Source organism: Somniosus microcephalus, chromosome 26 (assembly GCF_052327205.1).
Source record: "Somniosus microcephalus isolate GS21.2 chromosome 26, FLI_Smic_1.0, whole genome shotgun sequence".
NCBI lineage: Eukaryota > Metazoa > Chordata > Chondrichthyes > Squaliformes > Somniosidae > Somniosus > Somniosus microcephalus.
The window spans coordinates 2,989,920-3,014,755 of NC_141012.1; the positions used below are offsets into that span (position 1 = coordinate 2,989,920).

General features: G+C 49.3%; 1 protein-coding gene across 1 annotated transcript; it reads right to left on the bottom strand.

Moving 5' to 3' along the window:
- Positions 1-5,227: 5,227 nt before the first annotated feature.
- On the bottom strand, positions 5,228-24,656 carry LOC147100219 (hepatic and glial cell adhesion molecule-like). Its single transcript, XM_085967674.1, has 7 exons — positions 24,509-24,656; positions 16,555-16,866; positions 14,979-15,245; positions 13,461-13,598; positions 10,340-10,387; positions 6,516-6,550; positions 5,228-6,298 (listed from the first exon to the last, which is right to left on the bottom strand). The coding sequence occupies exons 1-7, from the start codon at positions 24,570-24,572 to the stop codon at positions 6,173-6,175; spliced, it is 990 nt and encodes a 329-aa protein (XP_085823800.1). The 5' UTR covers positions 24,573-24,656; the 3' UTR covers positions 5,228-6,172.
- Between the last annotated feature and the right edge of the window lie 180 nt (positions 24,657-24,836).

Sequence of the window (24,836 nt, forward strand, 5' to 3'; positions counted from 1 at the left end):
TCTGAATACCAACATTTCCCAATCTCTCACTATTTAAAAAATACTCTGCTTCACATTTCTCCACATTATATTCCATTTGCCATGTTCTTGCCCACTCACTTAGCCTGTCTATATCCCCTTGAAGCCTCCTTGCATCCTCCTCACAACTTACATTCCCGCCCAGCTTTGTATCATCAGCAAACTTGGATATATTACATTTGGTCCCCTCATCCAAATCATTGATGTAGATTGTGAATAGCTGAGGCCCAAGCACTGATCATAAGAACATAAGATCATAAGAAATAGGAGCAGGAGTAGGCCAATCGGCCCCTCGAGCCTGCTCCGCCATTCAATAAGATCATGGCTGATCTGATCCTAACCGCCAATCTACTATCACAGAACCATCTCCTGAATCTAACAGAATTAGACACACGAAATAGGAGCAGGATCAGGCTACACGGCCCCTGGGCCCACTCCGCTAGGATGTTGATGGTGGGGGATTCGGTGATGGTAATGCCGTTCAATGTCAAGGGGAGGTGGTTAGACTCTCGCTTGTTGGAGATAGTCATTGCCTGGCACTTCTGTGGTGCAAATGTTACCTGCCACCTATCAGTCCAAGCCTGAACGTTGTCCAGGTCTTGTTGCATGTGGGCATGGACTGCTTCATTATCTGAGGAGTTGTGAATGGCACTGAACACTGTGCAGTCATCAGCGAACATCCCCATTTCTGACCTTATGTTGGAGGGAAGATCATTGATGATGCAGCTGAAGATGGTTGGGCCTAGGACACTGCCCTGAGGAGCTCCTGCAGTGATGTCCTGGGGCTGTGATGATTGACCTTCAACCACCACAACCATCTTCCTTTGTGCTAGGTATGACTCCAGCCAGTGGAACGTTTCCCCCCCCCCCGATTCCCATTGACTTCAGTTTTACTAGGACTCCTTCATGCCACACTCGGTCAAATGCTGCCTTGATGTCAAGGGCAGTCACTCTCACCTCACCTCTGGAATTCAGTTCCTTTGTCCATGTTTGGACCAAGACTGTAATGAGGTCAGGAGCCGAGTGGTTTGGCGGAACCCAAACTGGGCATCAGTGAGCAGGTTATAGGTAAGTGCCGCTTGATAGCACTGCCGATGACACCTTCCATCACTTTGCTAATGATTGAGAGTAGACTGATGGGGCGGTAATTGGCCGGATTTGTAGACAGGACATACCTGGGCAGTTTTCCACATTGTCAGATAGATGCCAGTGTTGTAGCTGTACTGGAACAGCTTGGCTAGAGGTGTGGCTAGCTCTGGAGCACAAGTCTTCAGCACGATAGCCGGGATGTTGTCGGGGGCCACAGCCTTTGCTGTATCCAGTGCGCTCAGCCGTTTCTTGATATCACGTGGAGTGAATCGAATTGGCCTGTGATGGTGGGACCTCAGGAGGAGGCCGATATGGATCATCTACTCGGCACTTGTGGCTGAAGATGGTTGCAAACGCTTCAGCTTTGTCTTTTGCACTCACGTGCTGGGCTCCACCATCATTGAGGATGGGGATATTCATGGAGCCTCCTCCTCCCGTTAGTTGTTTAATGGGCCACCGCCATTCACGACTGGATGTGGCAGTACTGCAGAGCTTTGATCTGATCCGTTGATTGGGGGATCGCTTAGCCCTGTCTATAGTATGCTGCTTCCGCTTTTTAGCATGCATGTAGTCCTGTGTTGCAGCTTCCCCAGGTTGGTACCTCATTTTTAGGTATGCCTGGTGCTGCTCCTGGCATGCTCTTCTACACTCCTTATTGAACCAGGGTTGGTCCCCTGGCTTGATGGTAATGGTAGAGTGAGGGATATGCCGGGTCATGAGGCTACAGATTGTGGTGGAATACAATTCTGCTGCTGCTGATGGCCCACAGCACCTCATGGATGCCCAGTTTTGAGCTGCTAGATCTGTTCTGAATCTATTCCATTTAGCACAGTGGTAGTGCCACACAGCACGATGGAGGGTGTCCTCAGTGTGAAGACAGGACTTCGTCTCCACAATGACTGTGCGGTGGTCACTGCTACCAATACTGTCATGGACAGATGCATCTGCAACAGGTACATTGGTGAGGACGAGGTCAGGTAGGTTTTTCCCTCATGTTGGTTCTCTCACCACCTGTCGCAGGCCCAGACTGGCAGTTATGTCCTTCAGGACTCGGCCAGCTCGGTCAGTAGTGGTGCTACCGAGCCACTCTTGGTGATGGACATTGAAGTCCCCCACCCAGAGTACATTCTGTGCTCTTGCTACTCTCAGTGCTTCTTCCAAGTGGTGTTCAACATGGAGGAGCACTGATTCATCAGCTGAGGGAGGGCGGTAGGTGGTAATCAGCAGGTCGTTTCCTTGCCCATGCTTGACCTGAAGCCATGAGACGTCATGGGGTCCGGAGTCAATGTTGAGGACTCCCAGGGCCACTCGTTCCCGACTGTATACCACTGTGACACCACCCCTGGTGGGTCTGTCCTGCCGGTGGGACAGGACACACCCAGGGATGGTGATGGAGGAGTTTGGGACATTAGCTGAAAGGTATGATTCTGTGAGTATGACTATGTCAGGCTGTTGCTTGACTAGTCTGTGGGACAGCTCTCCCAATTTTGGCACAAATCCCCAGATGTTGGTGAGGAGGACTTTGCAGGGTTTGACTGGGCTGGGTGTGCCGTTGCCGTGTCCGTAGCCGGTGCTGAGGTCCGTCCGGTTTCATTCTTATTATTTTGTTTGTTACAACTGAGTGACTTGCTAGGCCACTTCGGAGGGCAGTTAAGAGTCAACCACGTTGCTGTAGGTCTGGAGTCACATTTAGGTCAGACCAGGTAAGGACGGCAGATTTCCTTCCCTAAAGGACATTAGTGAACCAGGTGGGTTTCTTACAACAATCCGATAGTTTCATGGTTACCATTACTGATACTAGCTTTTTTATTCCAGATTTATTTAATTAACTGAATTTAAATTCCCCAGCTGTGGTGGGATTTGAACTCATGTCTCTGGATCATTAGTCCAGGCCTCTGGATTACTAGCCCAGTGACATTTCCACTACGCTACTGTTCCATTAGTTTACTTTGTTTAGATTTAAGACCCTAGTTTCAGATTTAACGAAGTCACTTTCAAACTCAATATAAAATTCTATCATATTATGGTCACTCTTCCCTAAAGGCCCCTTTACTACAAGATTATTAATTAACCCTTTCTCATTGCACAATACTAGATCTAAAATAGCCTGTTCCCTAGTTGGTTCCTCAACATACTGATCTAGAAAACTATCTTGCTTACATTCCATGAATTGGTCCTCCACACTATTACTGCAAATTTGGTTTGCCCAGTCTATATGTAGATTAAAGTCCCCCATGATTACTGTATTACCCTTGTTACATGCACCTCTAATTTCCTGATTTATATTCTGCCCTACATTACAACTACTGTTTGGGGCCTATAAACAACTCCCACCAATGTTTTCTGCAAAGCCATAAAACAGGCTGACTGGGAATTGAATATTGAATTGAAAAGGAAGAATATAAAAGGATACAGGAAAAGGGCAAGGAAAATGAGACTAGAGTGGAAGTTAGCACTGACATAGGTACGATGGCTGAATGGCCTCCCTCTGTGCTGTGATTTCTATGGTGCTGTGTAGGGTACAATGGTAGATTGTAGTGTATCTGATAGGAACAGGAGGAGCTCATTCAGCCTCTCGAGCCTGTTCCGCCATTCATGGCTGCTCTCCGAACTCCATCCACTCGCCTTGGCTCCATATCCCTTAATACCCTTGGCTAGCAAAAATCTATCGATCTCAGATTTAAAATTATTAAATGAGCTGACATCTACTGCTTTTTGTGAGAGTTCCACACTTTGTGTGAAGAAGTGTTTCCTAACTTCTTTCCTAACTGGCCTGGGTCAAGGAGTGATTTCACATGCTCCGGAGTCCTCCCCTCCCTCAGGAGTCTCTGTAAGTTGGGAAGTCCCTGACAGCGCACACCTTGCATGCACTGCTGGTAAAAGTCGGCCTTTCCTCACTCCGTATACTCACTCCACTCGTGCGTCGTGCTGGAGAGTGCAGCAGCAGGCTGGGCCTGTGTTGATCAGGTAGGCTCTTCAAACCTGTCCCTCAAAAAGCTAGGTGTTGTCATCTCTGGCTGGTCATATTTCTGGAGGTTTCATCACATGACCTCCATCCGCCAACCACCCCGCCCACAACCTCCCTCCATTGGTCGCCCGACATGTCCATCTTTACAGGGCCACGTCCCACAGCCAATTGGGAAGTGAACAGACTCTTCGTTACCTGATTGGATGATTCTTGACTCTCAGTCAAACAGCATTTTTCCCATGTCCAATATTTTTATAATGAATAAATAAAAGTATTGAAAAAAACCCACATTTTTGTTTTAGTGCCCCTATGATTTTTCTCCCAAGTTGCTCACAGCAGATTAAACTTTAATTATTGGAGACTCCAGGGCAATTCTGACGGGTTGGCAACCCTAGAAAAAGGGTCTTTCTCTGTGGAGGAAAGTAGAGCCAGGCTCCATTTAGATTTGTCCCAGTGACCCACTGGACGCAGCCATTTTGTGAACAATAAGTAGGCAGAGTGATTCGTTCTCACTCAGATTGTCATTCCCTTTTAGGCTTTTGGTGAAAAACTGTGAGTTAATTGGCAGCAATCAGTCCAGGTGCGGTAACTGTAGAGGTTAGTGGAGTCTATCACAGGATGTGGTGTCTTATCAATCACCTCCCCAACCAGTAACATCACTGGGGTCGGGCAGTGTTAGGGCACTGCACATCTGTAATACAACACCGAGACTGCAGAGATCGCTGAATGTTTAACATCTTCAGGACATGGCTAGGTTTATACCATGTTCAATTAAGTTTTATTTATATTTTTTACACATCCAGTGGTGAGATCTTTTTTATTAATACATGGGATGTGGGCGTTGCTGGCAAGGCCAGCATTTATTGCCCGTCCCTAATTGCCCTTGAGAAGGTCACCACCGGTGCGCCACCTTCTTGAACCGCTGCAGTCCGTGTGGTGAAGGTACTCCCACAGTGCTGTTAGGGAGGGAGCTCCAGGATTTTGACCCAGCGACGATGAAGGAACGGCGATATATTCCCAAGTCAGGCTGGTGTGTACTGACAGTGGCCCCAGCGATTAACCGGCAAAGTTTACTCAAACATTATCAATATCGCAACTCCTCCTCCCCTTCCCCCCCCCCCCCCATCCCTGCCCCAATAAACCACTGAGTGTTTGAATCAGAGAGAACCCAGCGCCACCCCCACCACCCCCCCGGCCCCTGGGGGAGGGTACAGCGTGCTAAAGGGGGTGGGAGAAAAGGGGCAGGAATCCATTACCTAGAGTACTCTGGGGTTTATGTTCAATCTCTGTCTCTGGCCATGGGCTAGAGATATTCACAGCCCCTTCTCCCTCCCTCTAAATTACGGAAGGTCCTGAGGAACTGATGTGATTCTCATTTCAAACAACTGAAAGATTCGATCTCCCCCCACTGCAGCATCCTGAGGGGTGGGGACAACAGACCAGGATCTCCCCCCACTGCAGCATCCTGAGGGGTGGGGACAACAGACCAGGATCTCCCCCCATTGCAGCATCCTGAGGGGTGGGGACAATAGACCAGGATCTCCCCCCATTGCAGCATCCTGAGGGGCGGGGACAACAGACCAGGATCTCCCCCCACTGCAGCATCCTGAGGGGTGGGGACAACAGACCAGGATCTCCCCCCACTGCAGCATCCTGAGGGGTGGGGACAACAGACCAGGATCTCCCCCCACTGCAGCATCCTGAGGGGTGGGGACAACAGACCAGGATCTCCCCCCCCCCATTGCAGCATCCTGAGGGGTGGGGACAATAGACCAGGATCTCCCCCCACTGCAGCATCCTGAGGGGTGGGGACAATAGACCAGGATCTGCTGCTCCCGGACCAAGTTTCACACAGGTAGCCTCGGCCTGGTTTGAGAGACCTGTGTCTGTGCGGCCAGAGCTCTCCGTACTGTCTCCTGATCCCCTGGATTCCTGCAGTTTCCTGCCCCCACAGCCTGTCTTAAGTTCCAGAAGATGTGTGTGTCTTTTTAAACCTTATTTCAAGCCCTCTGCTGGCCTGTAACTCCTTGCCACTCTGCAGTGCCGTGTATTGGGTTCAAAGATGAGGTAAAGAACGTTCTGCGATTTAAACAGGGCTCACAGTCGGGGCCCAATGGTGGAATATCCAGATTGATCCTCCTCCACCTCTTGATTCGCACTGCTGGGGATGAATTGCAGGTAGGTGTACTGGGCACTGTGCGACCCCTCCCCCGAGTCAGACATCTGAAAAACAGCAGCGGAGAACATCAGTGACTGACCCTGACTGCCCCTCCGATCCCCGAGAACCAACACAGCACCCAGAGATATAAACACTCATTTTAAACACCCAGCGCTGATTTAAACACCCGTTGTGCATTTGATCAGTACACAAACATGTAAATTTATCTCTACGGGAAAGTTTGAAAATTTCTCTCTACAACACTGGTTTATTGCTACTCACGTTAGTTTGGACGTGTTCGTTTAGGATCTCGTCCTCTGCAATGAGAAGGGACGACATTAACTTTCATTCATAAATGGTAAATATTTTGATCACTTAAAACTTCCCATGGAATAAACAATATTACTAAAACACAATACAGGTTTGAGTCTCGCTCCCACCCGGAGTCAAAAAGTATCAGCTGTGGCTCATTGGGTCACACTCTCGCCTCCGGGGCAGAAGGTCGTGGGTTCAAGCCCCACTCCAGAAACTTGAGTACAAAATCCAGGCTGACACTCCCAGTGCTAGTACTGAGGGAGCACCGCACTGTCGGAGGGGCAGTACTGAGGGAGCACCGCACTGTCAGAGGGGCAGTACTGAGGGAGCGCCGCACTGTCGGACGGGCAGTACTGAGGGGGCGCAGTACTGAGGGAGTACCGCACTGTCGGAGGGGCAGTGCTGAGGGAGCGCCGCACTGTCGGACGGGCAGTACTGAGAGGGCGCAGTACTGAGGGAGTACCGCACTGTCAGAGGGGCAGTGCTGAGGGAGCGTTGCACTGTCGGAGGGGCAGTGCTGAGGGAGAACTATACTGTTGGAGGTGCCATCTTTCAGATGAGACGATGGGGGAGGGTGAACAGCCAGAGGTCCTGGTCCATATCGGTACCAACAACATAGGTAGAAAGAGGAATGAGGTTCTGCAGGCAGGTTTTAGGGAGCTAGGAAAGAGATTAAAAAGCAGAACCTCAAAGGTAGTAATATCCGGTGCCACGAGCTAGTGAGTATAGAACTAGGAGGTTAGAGCAGATGAATGCGGTGCAGGAGGGAAGTCTTTAGATTTATGGGACATTAGGACTGGTTCTGGGGGAGGTGGGACCTGTACAGATCGGACGGGTTGCACCTCAACAGAGCCCAATGTCCTCATGCTGGTGCTGTTGGGGAGGGTTTAAACTAATTTGGATGGGGGATGGGTACCAGGATGTAACATTCGAAAGGAGAAACAAGGTACACAAAGGATTGGGAGGGACAGATAGCACTAGAGTAAGAAATAGTACGGTATTAGGTGGGGGTCAGACGAAGACAGAATACAAGAAGGTCTAAGATAGGTTTACAGGGCATGTGTGTAAACGCATGAAGTGTGGTAAATAAGTTTGATGAGCTGCAGATGCAAGTAGACACACGGGAATAGGATTGTGGCGATAACGGAGACCTGGCTCAAAATAAGGCAGGATTGGATTTTAAATATTCCTGGATATAAGGTGTTCAGGAAAGAAAGGGAAGGAAAGAAAGAAGGTGGGGTGGCAGTATTGATTAAGGAGAATGTTACAGTGCTGGAGAGAGAGGATGTCCTGGAGGGGTCAAGGACAGAATCTATTTGGTTAGAGTTAAGAAATAATAGAGGTGCCATTACACTATTAGGTGTATTCTATAGGCCACCAACTAGTGGGAAGGATATGGAGGAGCAAAATTACAGAGAGTTGCAAGAACTATAGAGTAGTGGTAGTGATAATGGGGGACTTCAATTATCCTAATATAGGCTGGGATAGCAATATTGTAAAGGACAAGAGAGGGGGAAGAATTTCTGAATTGTGTTCAGGGGAACTTTCTTGATCAGTATGTTTCTGGCCCAACGAGGAAGGAGGCATTGCTGGATCTGGTTCTGGGGAATGAGGTAGGTCAAGTGGAGCAAGTGTCAGTAGGTGAACATTTAGGGAACAGTGATCATAGTATCATAAAGTTTAGATTAGCTAAGGAAAAGGACAGGGAGCAATCTAGAGTAAAAATACTTAACTGGAGGAAGGCAAATGTCAGTGGGTTGAGAACGGATCTGGCCCGGGTAAATTGGAATCAAAGATTGGCAGACAAAACTGTAATCAAACAATGGGCTGCCTTTAAAGAGAAGATGGTTTGGGTACAGTCGAGGTACATTCTCACAAGGGGAAAGGTAGGGCAAAGGCCAGAGCTCCCTGGATGACGAAAGAGATAGAGAGTAAGATGAAGCAGAAAAAGAGCGCGTATGACAGATGTCAGGTTGAGAATAATAGCGAGAACCAGGCTGAATATAGAAAGTTCAGAGGGAAGTGAAAAAGAAAATAAGAGGGGCAAAGAGAGAGTATGAGAATAGATTGGCAGCTAACATAAAAGGGAATCCAAAAGTCTTCTATCAGCATATAAAAATAGTAAACAGGTAGTAAGGGGAGGGGTGGGGCCGATTAGGAACCAAAAAGGAGACCTACACATGGAGGCAGAGGGTATGGCTGAGGTACTAAATGAGTTCTTTGCATCTGTCTTCACCAAGGAGGAAGATGGTGCCATAGACATAGTGAAGGAGGAGGTAGTGGAGATACTGGATGAGATAAAAATTGATAAAGAGGAGATACTAGAAAGGCTGTCTGTACTTAAAGTAGATAAGTCACCAGGACCGGATGGGATGCATCCTAGGACGCTGAAGGAAGTATTTGTTCCCATTTCTTTGCTCAGCTGCAGTCGAGGGGAGTTGTGTGAATGATGATCCCGTCTGCCGTGAATTGCCCCAGTCACCGGGGCCACCCGGGGTGATCACCCCGCTAATCACCCCGCAAAGCCAAAAATATTCTGATGGGTTACAGTTTTAGGTTGAGCACCATCCTGGAACTGGCACCATTACAGTGAGCTGCAGAGAGTCAGAATCTGATAGGGCAGCAGGAGGTCCGTTTCCAAACCATAGGGTCGACCAGAAACCTTTGGTCAGCTAACTGGCTGGGTTCAGATCAGAGCAGGACCCGAAACGCAGGAAATGCACAGGGAGATAAGAAAAGGTTATCGACAAGAAAAGGCTGTTCAGCCCATCAGAGCTCATCCCTCCAGTACCCAGCCCACGCCAGACACAGACAGACAGAAACATATACAGAGACAGACACACAACATTAAGCTGAATGGAATCAGCTGGTGTCTAACACACCAAATTACTGAAAGTGAGAGAGACACAGGAAGATCACAGTGCCGTACCGAGGAATCCCCCTGCCTCCGGTGACTGTCCTCTGATGCCTCTGGTCTCTACTACATGAAAACAGAAGAAACACCTTATTTTAATAGACTCGAGTGGCCCACAACGATGGTTAATGCAGAGTCTGAGGTCCGTCTACAGCACCCACACTATGGGCTGGATCACGGGGCAGATTGCAGACCCAAGGACAGGCCGGTGAGCAGCTCACGGCCGATCAATCTCCAACTCGTCCCGCCCCCCCCCCCCCTCCTTGCTGGGAAGCTGCCTGGGGTCCCGGTCTGTGTCCCAATGGCCCGCTCAAGGGCAAGGTCCCAATCTCAGCTGTGCGGCTGAGTGCGAATCGCTGGCGGTCTTCTCTCTCACATCCTCACGGTGGGGGGGTGGGATGGAAATGTGCAAAAATATCCCAAACCGTCTGACCCCCCATCCCTGGATACCTGCACAAGATGGGTGAGTCACGATCTCATTGAATGGCGCAACAGATTGGAGGGGTTTAATGGCCTCCTCCTGTTCCTATGTTCCTATCCCCCTGCCAAATCCAGATTTGCCCCTGTAGAGTGAGGGGGGAGGAGCACTGGTACGAGAGAGAAATTGGAGTGCCCCCCTGCATATTCTGAGGCTCCACAAGAATAGCAACCTAACCCAGCAACACCCCCAGACAGGGCATCAGACTGTGCTCCACCCCTACTAACCGATCCTAAAGCGTTCGACACTATACCCAGTACAACTGCACCGACACACTGGGCATATCTGCGCACACTCTGTATCTGCGCACACTCCTGCAGATACTGTCTGAACAAAATGTGCAATTGCACCAACAGCGAAACCACAGCAAAATTCAATAAATAAATGAAAATTCCTTGCCTCTGAGTAGATCTACTTCCCCGCTGAGCTGCTCCCTGAGCATCAGACCTGGGCACAAAAATCAACACCATAAACTGAAAGATACACTCTGATCATCCAGTCCCACAGGGCAGGACACCAGGGGAAGGGCCCAGTCCCACAGGACACCAGGGGATGGGCCCAGTCCCACAGGGCACCAGGGGAAGGGCCCAGTCCCACAGGGCACCAGGGGAAGGGCCCAGTCCCACAGGACACTGGGGGAAGGGCCCAGTCCCACAGGGCACCAGGGGAAGGGCCCAGTCCCACAGGGCACCAGGGGAAGGGCCCAGTCCCACAGGGCACCAGGGGAAGGGCCCAGTCCCACAGGGCACCGGGGGAAGGGCCCAGCCCCACAGGGCAGGACACCAGGGGAAGGGCCCAGTCCCACAGGACAGGACACCAGGGGAAGGGCCCAGTCCCACAGGGCACCAGGGGAAGGGCCCAGTCCCACAGGGCAGGACACCAGGGGAAGGGCCCTGTCCCACAGGGCACCAGGGGAAGGGCCCAGTCCCACAGGGCACCAGGGGAATGGCCCAGTCCCACAGGACACCGGGGGAAGGACCCAGTCCCACAGGGCACCAGGGGAAGGGCCCAGTCCCACAGATCAGGACACCAGGGGAAGGGCCCAGTCCCACAGGGCAGGACACCAGGGGAAGGGCCCAGTCCCACAGGGCAGGGTACCAGGGGAACGGCCCAGTCCCACAGATCAGGACACCAGGGGAAGGGCCCAGTCCCACAGGGCAGGACACCAGGGGAAGGGCCCAGTCCCACAGGGCAGGACACCAGGGGAAGGGCCCAGTCCCACAGGACACCAGGGGAAGGGCCCAGTCCCACAGGGCAGGGTACCAGGGGAACGGCCCAGTCCCACAGGGCAGGGTACCAGGGGAAGGGCCCAGTCCCACAGGGCAGGACACCAGGGGAATGGCCCAGTCCCACAGGGCAGGGCACATGGGGAAGGGCCCAGTCCCACAGGGTTGAATAGATGAGACTCTATCAAATAATTTGTCAAATAGTGGTCAGTTGATGCCATGCTTGAATAGTAAATGCCTATAGCTGGGCAGCCGGACTAATTTCCCCCTCCATGACCAAGTGGTTTTGTGCCAATTGCCACCAGATACCTGCCCCAGTGTGAGTCAATACCTGCCCCAGTGAGAGTCAGTACCTGCCCCAGTGTGAGTCAGTACCAGCCCAGTGTGAGTCAGTACCCACCCCAGTGAGAGTCAGTACCAGCCCAGTGTGACTCTACCTGCCCCAGTGTGAGTCAGTACCCGCCCCAGTGTGAGTCTACCTGCCCCAGTGTGAGTCAGTACCCGCCCCAGTGTGAGTCAGTACCCGCCCCAGTGTGAGTCAGTACCAACCCAGTGTGACTCTACCTGCCCTAGTGTGAGTCAGTACCTGCCCCAGTGTGAGTCAGCGTCTTCAGGAGATGAGTGGGGAAGTTATATAAGATAGACAGCCCTGGAAGGACTGATGTGCCAGTGAAATAAATGAGACTGAGACTGCCTGGTCTCTCTTACCTTTGAGCAACCGCGTGCGTCCTACCTTTGCAAAAAGAAAAACACAATGAGGGATACTGCATGCATGCTCCACAGTACATACCCCTGCCCCCTCACTCTCCTCCACACACCCACCCCCAACGCCCGCCCACCCACACCCACCCCAACGCCCGCCCACCCACCCCCACCCCCAACGCCCGCCCACCCACTCCCACCCCCAACGCCCGCCCACCCACTCCCACCCCCAACGCCCGCCCACCCACCCCCACCCCCAACGCCCGCCCACCCACCCCCACCCCCAACGCCCGCCCACCCACTCCCTCCCACCCCCAATGCCCGCCCACCCACAAGCAGGCAGACAGACAGAAGCAGAGTTACTGACCTATGCTAAATGAGGGAAATTACTATTATACATTTTTATATGATTTAGATATACAGGGTAAACCTGCAATAAACGTTCAGAACCCGTTTTCCTCTCCAGATCCTCAAACTGGCATCACTTATCTGAGCTTTTCCCCTCCTCATCTCCCCTGATTTGGACCCTGTCAGTCAGTGCAGTGTCCTCCTGAAAGGGGCAATAATCTGCACCATGTATGATGGGTGGGAGCGTGTGATCTCATTACAAAAACAACTGGTGCTGCAAACTTCATGTAATCAATTGCAGTCAGCATAGTCAATTTTTTCCATTATAAATTCCTATGTCAACAGCTAGAATGGAAACTGCCTTTGTCAACATGTCACGCTGCAGTTATACCCGACTCCCAGTGAAGGTGCTGCAGTGCTACCACTGGAAAGAGGGTGTAATTACAACGTGACAAGTTTATATAGACAATTTCCATTATAGATATGGACATAGGAATTTATAATGGTAATACATAAAAATAAGGACACAATGTATGAATGGGGACTGAATTATGTCTGTGGGCTCTGGTTCAACTATCCCTGAACCTTGAGCCCCACTTCTCCTTGGCCTCAACTCCCTGTGTGCAACACCACATGAGATCAACTTCATTGGGCCAAATGGCCTCCTTCTGTGCTGTACTACTCTATGATTCTCTGACAAAAGCACGAGTTTTATTTGACCGAGGTACTGATCAGTTTTATGATGTGCTCGTTACTGCCACCAGGCAGCTTTTTCTGTGTTTAATATTTCAGTGATGTATTTCCTGTGATAAGCAGACCCTTCGCCAGATGTGGCCAGTTGTGCAAACAGAAATGAGCAGCTTAACGTTAAGGAATCACTCTGTAGCAGCAGAGAACCTAACTGGCCTTCGAGTCCCCAATTGGAGCAGATGTGGTCCGAGAAATCACCGGTGAGAGACCCCCCTCATTAGCACTTGTTTTGCGTGGGATTTGAATGTATAATGAAGCCCCCGTACATCCTGTGTGGAAACCCGAACCGCCGACAGGTAACCACGTCTGGAAATTATCATGTGGGTGGAGGGACCCCCCACTTAGAGGGTCCGTCCCCTCCCCCAGGAAAGAAACCTCCTGCCTCCCACCTCCCAGTCTCATCACGCCCGCCCATAGCGCTCTGAACCACCTCCTGCAGCCCCGCCTCTCTGGGAGACTCCCACCGACAAGCTCGGGACATTTAACGACCTTACCCCTTTGCCTCCCGTTGTATTTTTTGATTGCGAGGAAAACCACGAGGAATCCAACCGCACAAAGCACGGCTACAGTGATGCTCAGAACCTGTCCCGATCCCAGAGTGGGCGGATTCAAACATTCCCGGAAATGTTCATCTGGGGAAACATGAAATAAACAAAACTACAAACTGCTCCCACTCACAAATCATGGCAATCTTTTTCTTCCTTTTTATAAAAAATAAATTCAGTCTGTTTTTTCCTCCCCTCCTCAAGGTGTTCCGTGCCTTTGTTACCTCTAGACTCGACTATTCCAACACTCTCCTGGCCAGCCTCCCATGTTCTACCCTCCGTAAACTTGAGGTCATCCAAAACTCTGCTGCCCGTGTCCTAACTCGCACCAAGTCCCGTTCACCCATCACCCCTTTGCTCGCTGACCTACATTGGTTCCCGGTCTGGCAATGCCTCAATTTTAAAATTCTCATCCTTGTTTTCAAATCCCTCCATGGCCTTGCCCCTCCCTATCTCAGTAATCTCCTCCAGCCTTACAACCCTCCGAGATCTCTGCGCTCATCCAATTCTGGCCTCTTGCGCATCCCCGACTTCCATCGCTCCACCATTGGCGGCCGTGCCTTCGGCTGCCTGGGCCCCAAGCTCTGGAATTCCCTCCCTAAACCTCTCCGCCTCTCTCTCCTCCTTTAAGATGCCCCTTAAAACCGACCTCTTTGACCAAGCTTTTGGTCACCTGCCCTAATATCTCCTTATGTGGCGCGGTGTCACATTTAGTCTGATTACGCTCCTGTGAAGCGCCTTGGGACGTTTTACTACATTAAATGTGCTATATAAATACAAGTTGTTGTTGTGTTGACTCCCCTTTTGGGATACGGTCCCACAGTAAACAGCTCTCCCTGGGCTTGGACTGGGAAATGTACCCAGTGAAACAGCCTTGAGCTCCATGCAGGTTCAGACACAACACAATGCACTTTCTGTATTCCACAGACAGTTAGAGGATTTTGCCCTGCTCAGCTCAGGGACACAGATGGTAAGCGACCCCAGCGATAATCCCAGCTGAGATTAACTAAGTGCAGGCGATGCATTTAAACACTGACCCGCCAGGGAGATTATACAGTTCACTTGTGAAAAGTGTTTGCCAGAAACTTGAGCACATAATCCAGGTTGACACTCCAGTGCAGTGCTGAGAGAGTGCTGCACTGTCGGAGGTGCCGTCTTTCAATGAGACATTAAACCTCTCAGGTGGACTTAAAAGATCCCACAGCACTATACGAAAAAGAGCAGGGGACTTCTCCCCGGTGTCCCGGAGCCAATATTTATCCCATAATCAACTTCACTAAAATCAGATTATCTGGTCATTATCTCATTGCTGTTTGTGGGAGCTTGCTGTGCGCAAATTGGATGCCGTGTTTCCCACATTACAACAGTGACTACACTTCAAAAGTACTTCATTGGCTGTAAAGCGCTCTGTCCCAAGCTTGTGAAAGGCGCTATAGAAATGCAAATTCTTTCTTTCTTTCTCCTGACCTGTGATCAGCTGTCGAGCCTCGACCCTGTTGACAGGGTTTTGGACGATGCAGATGTAAGCGCCACAGTCTGAGCTGGTCACGTTGGCTGCTCCTAAACTGCGGTGGTTGATTGACAGCCGGAACTGTTGGTCACCCAGGAGGATTTTGTTGTCTTTCATCCAGGAGAATTGGGGGTCGGAGCCATTCTCGACTGTGCAGTTCATGATCAGCGTTGGGTGGGGAGAGTCTTCTGTCTGCACTGTAATCCTGGGCTCTGAAACTGGAACTAAATCAGAGGGATAGTCCGAGTGAGGCGGAGTCCACCAGAACCGTGGAAGTGGAGGCAATGTTAAAGGCACTAACTGGTGCATTACTGAACCACACAGGCCAGGGGGAGCCCACTCCAAAGCTCGTCTGTGCTGATCGCAGCTGCTAGCTGTTGGAGCTATGCAGTTAGCCTCAGTACCCTGGGCCATGGATAAGGACGAAATTAGCAATGGTTCCTTCTCCTAATCCCAAGCGGTGACCCTGATGGTAAGTCACAGGATCGCAGACCAGTGTCTCATCACTGGGTGGGGAATCGCAGACCCCCGTCCCATCACTGGGTGGGGAAATCACAGACCCCCATCCCGTCACTGGGTGGGGAATCACAGACCCTTGTCCCATCACTGGGTGGGGAATCACAGACCCTTGTCCCATCACTGGGTGGGGAATCGCAGACCCCTGTCCCGTCACTGGGTGGGGAATCACAGACCCCCGTCCCGTCACTGGGTGGGGAATCACAGACCCCTGTCCCATCACTGGGTGGGGAATCACAGACTACCATCCCGTCACTGGGTGGGGAATCACAGACTACCATCCCGTCACTGGGTGGGGAATCACAGACTACCATCCCGTCACTGGGTGGGGAATCACAGACCCCTGTCCCATCACTGGGTGGGGAATCACAGACTACCATCCCGTCACTGGGTGGGGAATCACAGACTACCATCCCGTCACTGGGTGGGGAATCACAGACTACCATCCCGTCACTGGGTGGGGAATCACAGACCCCTGTCCCATCACTGGGTGGGGAATCACAGACTACCATCCCGTCACTGGGTGGGGAATCACAGACCCCTGTCCCGTCACTGGGTGGGGAATCACTGACCCCTGTCCCGTCACTGGGTGGGGAATCACAGACCCCTGTCCCGTCACTGGGTGGGGAATCGCAGACCTCTGTCCCGTCACTGGGTGGGGAATCACAGACTACTGTCCCGTCACTGGGTGGTGCAATGTGTTGCAGCTTTACTGAGAGGTGCTCTTGAGCAGGGCAACTCCCCTTTCACCAGCTACGAGGATTCTGAGTGAGAAGGTTTTATAGGTCAAAGTCCACCACATAAAGGGCAAAAAAACTAGCCTGCTCATGGAGGAATCAATGGCTGACTCGGGCTGGATGTTCTGAGGGTGAACATGGGATGCAATGTTGGAGGCAGGGGAGGGGGAGCTTTGACCTGTGTGGTTTTTTAAAATCTGGGAGTGCTAAAAGTTGACGCTAGCTGACCTCCCTCAGTTTTAATGCGCTAAAGTTGTTTACGAAAATGTTAGAAACTAACCCAGCACTGTCAGGTTGATGAATGAATAAAATTCCAGCCCAGAATGAAGTGTGGTGATTATCGTGTAGTGACCCTCATCCTGGAGGCTCAGTTGGTGGATGACGAGTGAGTTGTTTTCTGTGATGTAGGTCACCCGTCCCTCGTACTTGGGAAAGACCTTTGAGTGTGATCTGTTCTGGGATTGGACGATTAACCGGTTCTCTCTCTGCCAGCTAATGGTTTGTACCAGCCTCGAGTCATTCATGTTCTCCTCCATCGCAAGCAGGACAGGTCGATGCAGGAATCCAGTCACTAGCTTTGTATGTGCAGACGCTGAAAGGGAATTATACACACATTAAAATAACGGGAAGCCGTTTTGTTCAGGACCTGGGTGGTGCGATAGGTCCTGACACCAGCCTTTCACCACAGGGAATGTTTTGTTTAGTTGGCTGTCTGACACGTGCAGAAACCCATCCCCATACAGCAGAGTCTACGAACCCGGCTTCTGAGAAATCCGCACCGTACTTTCTGTTTGACCCATATGGAGTGCAGCTTCTTGCCCTACAGAGACCCATCCAGAGAACATCGGTGCAGGTTGGAAACATAAGAATATAAGAAATAGGAGTTGGAGTCGGCCATTCAGCCCCTCGAGCCTGCTCCGTCATTCAATACGATCATGGCTGATCTTCTACCTCATCTCCACTATTCCCATATCCCTCGATTCCCTTAATATCCAAAAATCTATCAATCTCTGTCTTGAACATACTCAACGACTGAGCCTCCACAGCCCTCTGGTATAGTGCATTCCAAAGATTCACCACCCTCTGAGTGAAGAAATTTCTCCTCATCTCAGTCCTAAATGGCCGACCCCTTATTCGGAGACTGTGACCTCTGGTTCTAGACTCCCCAGCCAAGGGGAAACATCCTCCCTGCATCTACCCTGTCAAGTCCAGTAAGAATTTTGAATGTTTCAATGAGATTAAAAAATTTTTTTTTTTTATTCGTTTATGGGATGTGGGCGTTGCTGGCAAGGCCAGCATTTATTGCCCATCCCTAATTGCCCTTGAGAAGGTGGTGGTGAGCCGCCTTCTTGAACTGCTGCAGTGCTGTTAGGTAGGGAGTTCCAGGATTTTGACCCAGCAACGATGAAGGATCGGCGATATACTTCTAAGTCAGGATGGTGTGTGACTTGGAGGGGAACTTGGAGGTGGTGGTGTTCCCATGCACCTGCTGCCCTTGTCCTTCTAGGTGGAAGAGGTCGCTGGTTTGGGAGGTGCTGCCGAAGAAGCCTTGGCGAGTTACTGCAGTGCATCTTGTAGATGGTACACACTGCAGCCGCGGTACGCCGGTGGTGGAGGGAGTGAATGTTTAAGGTGGTGAATGCTGTGCCAATCAAGTGGGCTGCTTTGTCCTGGATGGTGTCGATCTTCTTGAGTGTTGTTGGAGCTGCACTCATCCAGGCAAGTGGAGAGTATTCCATCACACTCCTTACTTGTGCCTTGTAGATGGTGGAAAGGCTTTGGGGAGTCAGGAGGTGAGACACTCGCCGCAGAATACCCAGCCTCTGACCTGCTCTTGTTGCCACAGTATTTATGCAGTTAAGTTTCTGGTCAATGGTGACCCCCCAGGATGTTGATGGTGAGAGATTTGGCGATGGTAATACCGTTGAATGTCAAGGGGAGGTGGTCAGACTCTCGCTTGTTGGAGATAGTCATTGCCTGGCACTTGTGTGGCACAAATGTTACCTGCCACTTATCAGCCCAAGCCTGAACGTCGTCCAGGTCTTGTTGCATGCGGGCATGGACTGCTTCATTATCTGAGGAGTTGTGAATGGCGCTGAACACTGTACAGTCATCAGCGAACATCCCCATTTCTGACCTTATGTTGTAGGGAAGGTCATTGATGAAGCAGCTGAAGATGGTTGGGCCCAGGACACTGCCCTGAGGAACTCCTGCAGCGATGTCCTGGGGCTGTGATGATTGACTTTCAACCACCACAACCATTTTCCTTTGTGCTAGATCTGACTCCAGCCAGTGGAGCATTTTCCCCCCGATTCCCATTGACAGTTTTACTATAGGGCTCCTTGATGCCACACTTGGTCAAATGCTGCCTTGATGTCAAGGGCAGTTACTCTCACCTCACCTCTGGAATTCAGCTCCTTTGTCTATGTTTGGACCAAGGCTGTAATGAGGTCAGGAGCCAAGTGGTCTTGGCGGAACCCAAGCTGGGCATCAGTGAGCAGGTTATTGGTGAGTAAGTGCCACTTGATAGCACTGTCGATGACACCTTCCATCACTTTGCTGATGATTGAGAGCAGACTGATGGGGCAGTAATTGGCCGGGTTGGATTTGTCCTGCTTTTTGTGGACAGGACATACCTGGGCACTTTTCCACATTGTCGGATAGATGCCAGTGTTGTAGCTGTACTGGAACAGCTTGGCTAGAGGTGTGGCTAGTTCTGGAGCACAAGTCTTCAGCACGATAGCCGGGATGTTGTCAGGGCCCACAGCCTTTGCTGTATTCAGTGCCATTTCTTGATATCATGTGGAGTGAATCGAATTGGCTGAAGACTGGCTTCTGTGATGGTGGGGACCTCAGGAGTAGTCCGATATGGATCATCCACTCGGCACTTCTGGCTGAAGATGGTTGCAAACGCTTCAGCCTTGTCTTTTGCACTCACGTCCTGGGCTCCACCATCATTGAGGATGGGGATATTCATGGAGCCTCCTCCTCCCGTTAGTTGTTTAATCGTCCACCACCATTCACGACTGGATGTGGCAGGACTGCAGAGCTTTGATCTGATCCGTTGATTGTGGGATTGCTTAGCCCTGTCTATAGCATGCTGCATCCGCTTTTTAGCATGCATGTAGTCCTGTGTTGCAGCTTCCCCAGGTTGGCACCTCATTTTTAGGTACACCTGGTGCTGCTCCTGGCACGCTCTTCTACACTCCTTATTGAACCAGGGTTGGTCCCCTGGCTTGATGGTAATGGTAGAGTGAGGGATATGCCAGGCCATGAGGTTACAGATTGTGGTGGAATACAATTCTGCTGCTGCTGATGGCCCACAGCACCTCATGGATGCCCAGTTTTGAGCTGCTAGATCTGTTCTGAACCTATCCCATTTAGCACGGTGGTAGTGCGACACAGCACGATGGAGGGTGTCCTCAGTGTGAAGACAGGACTTCATCTGCACAATATGCGGTGGTCCCTGCTACCAATACTGTCATGGACAGATGAGTAGGTTTTCCCCTCGTGTTGGTTCTCTCAGCACCTGTCACAGGCCCAGACATGTCCTTCAGGACTCGGTCAGCTCGGTCAGTAGTGGTGCTACCGAGCCACTCTTGGTGATGGGCATTGAAGTCCCCCACCCAGAGTACATTCTGTGCCCTTGCTACTCTCAGTGCTTCTTCCAAGTGGTGTTCAACATGGAGGAGCACTGATACATCAGCTGAGGGAGGGCGGTAGGTGGTAATCACCAGGAGGTTTCCTTGCCTATGCTTGACCTGAAGCCTTGAGACTTCATGGGGTCCGGAGTCAATGTTGAGGAATCCCAGGGCCACTCCTTCCCGACTGTATACCACTGGGTCTGTCCTGCCGGTGGGATGGTGATGGAGGAGTTTGGGGCATTGGCTGAAAGGTATGATTCTGTGAGTATGATTATGTCAGGCTGTTGCTTGACTAGTCTGTGGGACAGCTCTCCCAATTTTGGCACAAGTCCCCAGATGTTGGTGAGGAGGACTTTGCAGGGTCGACTGGGCTGGGTGTGCCGTTGCCGTGTCTGTAGCCGGTGCCGAGGTCGATGCCGGGTGGTCCGTCCGGTTTCATTCTTATTATTGTTTTTCGTAGCGGTTTGTTACAATTGAGTGGCCTGCTAGGCCATTTCAGAGGGCAGTTAAGAGACAACCACATTGCTGATGGGTCTGGTGTCACATATAGGCCAGACCAGGTAAGAACGGCAGATTTCCTTCCCTAAAGGACATTAGTGAACCAGATGGGTTTTTACAACAATCTGATAGTTTCATGATACTCGTAATTATTCAAGATTTATTTAATTAACTGAATTTAAGTTCCCCAGCTGCCATGGTGGGATTTGAACTCACGTTTCTGAATCATTAGTCCAGGCCTCTGGATTATTAGCCCAGTGACATCACCACTATGCTACCAATCACCTCTCATTCTTCTAAACTCTAGAGAATATAGGTCAAGTCTACTCAATCTCTCCCCACAGTACAATCCCCCATCCCAGGAACCAGTCTGGTGAACCTTTGTTGCACTCCCTCTATGGCAAGTATATCCTTCCTTAGGTAAGGAGACCAAAACTATACACAATACTCCAGGTGTGGTCTCACCAGGGCCCTATATAATTACAGTAAGATGTCTTTACTCTTATACACAAATCCTCCTGTAATACGAACATATATGAATTAGGAGCCGGAGTCGGCCATTCGGCCCCTCGAGCCCGCTCCGCCTTTCAACAAGACCATGGCTGATCTGATTACTCCACATTCCCGCCTACCCCCGATAACCTTTCACCCCTTGCTTATCAAGAATCTATCTACCTCTGCCTTAAAAATATTCAAAGACTCTGCTTCCACCGCCCTCTGAGGAAGAGAGTTCCAAAGACTCACGATCCTCTGTGAGAAAAAATTTCTCCTCATCTCTGTATTAAATGGGCGACCCCTAGTTCTAGATTCTCCCACAAGAGGAAACATCCTCTCCACATCCACCCTGTCCAGACCCCTCAGGATCTTATATGTTTCAATCAAGTCACCTCTTACTCTTCTAAACTCCAGCGGATACAAGCCTAGCCTGTCCAACCTTTCCTCATAAGACGACCCGCCCATTCCAGGTATTAGTCTAGTAAACCTTCTCTGAACTGCTTCCAATGCATTTACATCCTTCCTTAAATAAGGAGACCAATACTGTACCCAGTACTCCAGATGTGGTCTCACCAATGCCCTGTATAACTGTAGCATAACCTCCCTACTTTTGTATTCAATTCCCCTCGCAATAAACAATAACATTCTATTAGCTTTCCTAATTACTTGCTGTACCTGCATACTAACCTTTTGCGATTCATGCACTAGGACACCCAAATCCCTCTGCATCTCAGAGCTCTGCAATCTCTCACCATTTAGATAATATGCTTCCTTTTATATTCTTCCTGCCAAAATGGACAATTTCACATTTTCCCACATTATACTCCATTTGCCAGATCTTTGCCCACTCACTTAACCTATCTGTATCCCTTTGTAGCCTCCTTATGTCCTCTTCACAATTTACTTTCCTACCTATCTTTGTGTCATCAGCAAATTTAGCAACCATACCTTCAGTCCCTTCATCCAAGTCATTTATATAAATTGTAAAAAGTTGAGGCCCCAGCACTGATCCCTGTGGCACACCACTCATTACATGTTGCCAATCAGAAAATGACCCATTTATGCCTACTCTCTGTTTCCTGTTAGCTAGCCAATCTTCTATCCATGCCAATATGTTACCCCCTATGCCATGAGCTTTTATTTTCCGCAATAACCTTTGATATGGCACCTTATCAAATGCCTTCTGGAAATCTAAGTACTGTACTTCCACCGGTTCCCCTTTATCCACAGCACATGTTATTTCCTCAAAGAACTCCGATAAATTGGTTAAACATGATTTCCCTTTCACAAAACCATGTTGACTCTGCCTGATTACTTTGAACTTTTCTAAGTGCCCTGCTATAACGTCTTTAATAATAGCTTCTAACATCTTCCCTATGACAGATGTTAAGCTAACTGGCCTGTAGTTTCCTGCTTTCTGTCTCCCTCCCTTTTTGAATAAAGGAGTTACATTCATTATTTTCCAATCTAATGGAACCTTCCCCGAATCTAGGGAATTTTGGAAAATTAAAACCAACGCATCAACTATCTCACTAGCCACTTCTTTTAAGACCCTAGGATGAAGTCCATCAGGACCCGGGTACTTGTCAGCCCGCAGCTCCAACAATTTGCTCAGTACCACTTCCCTGGTGATTGTAATTTTCTTGAGTTCCTCCCTCCCTTCCATTTCCTGATTTACAGCTATTTCTGGGATGTTACTTGTATCCTCTATAGTGAAGACCGATGCAAAATACCTGTTCAATTCAACTGCCATCTCCTTATTTTCCATTATTAATTCCCCAGACTCACTTTTTATAGGACCAACGCTCACTTTGTTAACTCTTTTCTTTTTAAAATATCTATAGAAACTCTTACTATCTGTTTTTATATTTCTAGCTAGCTTTCTCTCGTACTCTAATTTTTCTCTCCTTATTAATCGTTTAGTCATTCTTTGCTGTTTTTTATATTCTGTCCAATCTTCTGACCTGCCACCCATCTTTGCGCAATTGTATGCTTTTTCTTTAAGTTTGATACTATCTTTAACTTTTTTAGTTAACCACGGATGGTGAGTCCTCCCCTTGGAATTTTTCTTTCTCTTTGGAATGTATATATTCTGTGTATTCTGAAATATCCCCTTAAATGTCTGCCACTGTTGACCTATCCCTTAACCTAATTTGCCAGTTCACTTTAGCTAGCTCTACTTTCATGCCCTCATAATTGCCCTTATTTAAGTTTAAAATACTAGTCTTGGACCCACTCTTCTCTCCCTCAAACTGAATGTAAAATTCAATCATATTATGATCGCTGCTACCTAGGGGCGCCTTCACTATGAGGTCATTAATTAATCCTATCTCGTTGCACAATACCAGGTCAAGTATAGCCTGCTCTCTGGTTGGCTCCATAACGTGCTGTTCTAAAAAAACTATCCCGAAAACATTCTATGAACTCCTCATCTAGGCTACTTTTGCCCGTCTGATTTTTCCAGTCTATATGTAGATCAGGTCCAGGGGATTTATCGGCTTTCAGTCGCATTAATTTCTCCAGTACTAATTTTTTACTAATACTAATTTCTTTCAGTTCCTCATTCTCACTAGACCCAGACACAAAGTATTTATTTAATTTCTCAGCCATTTCCTTATTCCCCATTATAATTTCTCTTGTCTCAGCCTGTAAGAGACCCATGTTTACTTCCGCTAATCTTTCCCTTTTTACATACCTATAGAAGCTTTTACAGTCTGTTTTTACGTCTCAAAAAACCAAAGCATTCAGGACCACAGGGTTACTCCTGGAGTTTACCCAGGGAAAGCTGTAAAGCTCATCATCAGAGCTCTGAAAGCTTCTTGCTGCGTGTCTATTGGATTTTTGTCTATTTGGATTTCTGTTAACCAAAGCTATTCAGGTATATGGAGTTAGGTCACAGATCAGCCATGATCTCAGTGAATGGCGGAACAGGTTCGAGGCGCTAAATGGCCTCCTTCTGATCCTATGTTCCTAAGCGCTTGGGACGTTTTCACACATTAAAGGTGCTATATAAATGCAAGTTGTTGTTGTCCAGCCAGGGCCACCTTGCCCATAACTGACTTGCAGCGTTAGCTGGGGCTGAGTGGGAATCATCGATTCTGACAGCACAGAAGGAGGCTATTTGGCCCATCGTGCCTGTGCTGTCTCTTTGAAAGAGCTATCCAATTATTTCCACTCCCCAGCTCTTTCCCCACAGCCCTGCAAATTTCCCCTTCAAGTATTTATCCAATTCCATTTTGAAAGCTACTATTGAATCTGCTTCCACTGCCCTATCAGGCAGCGCGTTCCAGATCACAACAACTCGCTGCTTATTTTTTTTCTCCTATTCAGCCACTTTGATGTTCCAATTGGCTCTTGACCCCATTTCCACCATGCACATCAACACCCTTCCCTGCTAACTTATTTCACAGCTCGATTATCCTCAGATTTAAACCCTTGGGCAAAAGTGATACACTTTCCAACCTTAAAAGTCTACCTCCTCCACCCCACCCTGTCATTTTTTCCTAGTTATGCCCTGATATCACTGAACAAAACAGAGAATGACTGACTTCCACAAGGCTTTTGAACGCACTGTTGTGAAGTAACATTCACACTTACCTCCCTGCAGCAGTCCAAAGAGCAGGATTACGAATGATGTTAAATATCCTTGTGAACACAGCATGGCTCCGATGATTTCAGAAACACGTCGCAGGAACGTGCCTCCGGTCGACTGCGGAGAATTCCAAATCAAACTGAGCCAACATGCCAGAATGGTACAAAAAAAACACATAAGTTAGCAGCAGTAGTTTATCCCAGAGTAGATATTCTATCACAAATCAGCATAAGAAAAGATTTTTTTCACGGTGCATTACGCTCTTTATTAAACCAGTTTGTGAGTCCACATCGTTTCCGGTCCATATACACCACCAGGAAAGAAATGGAGATG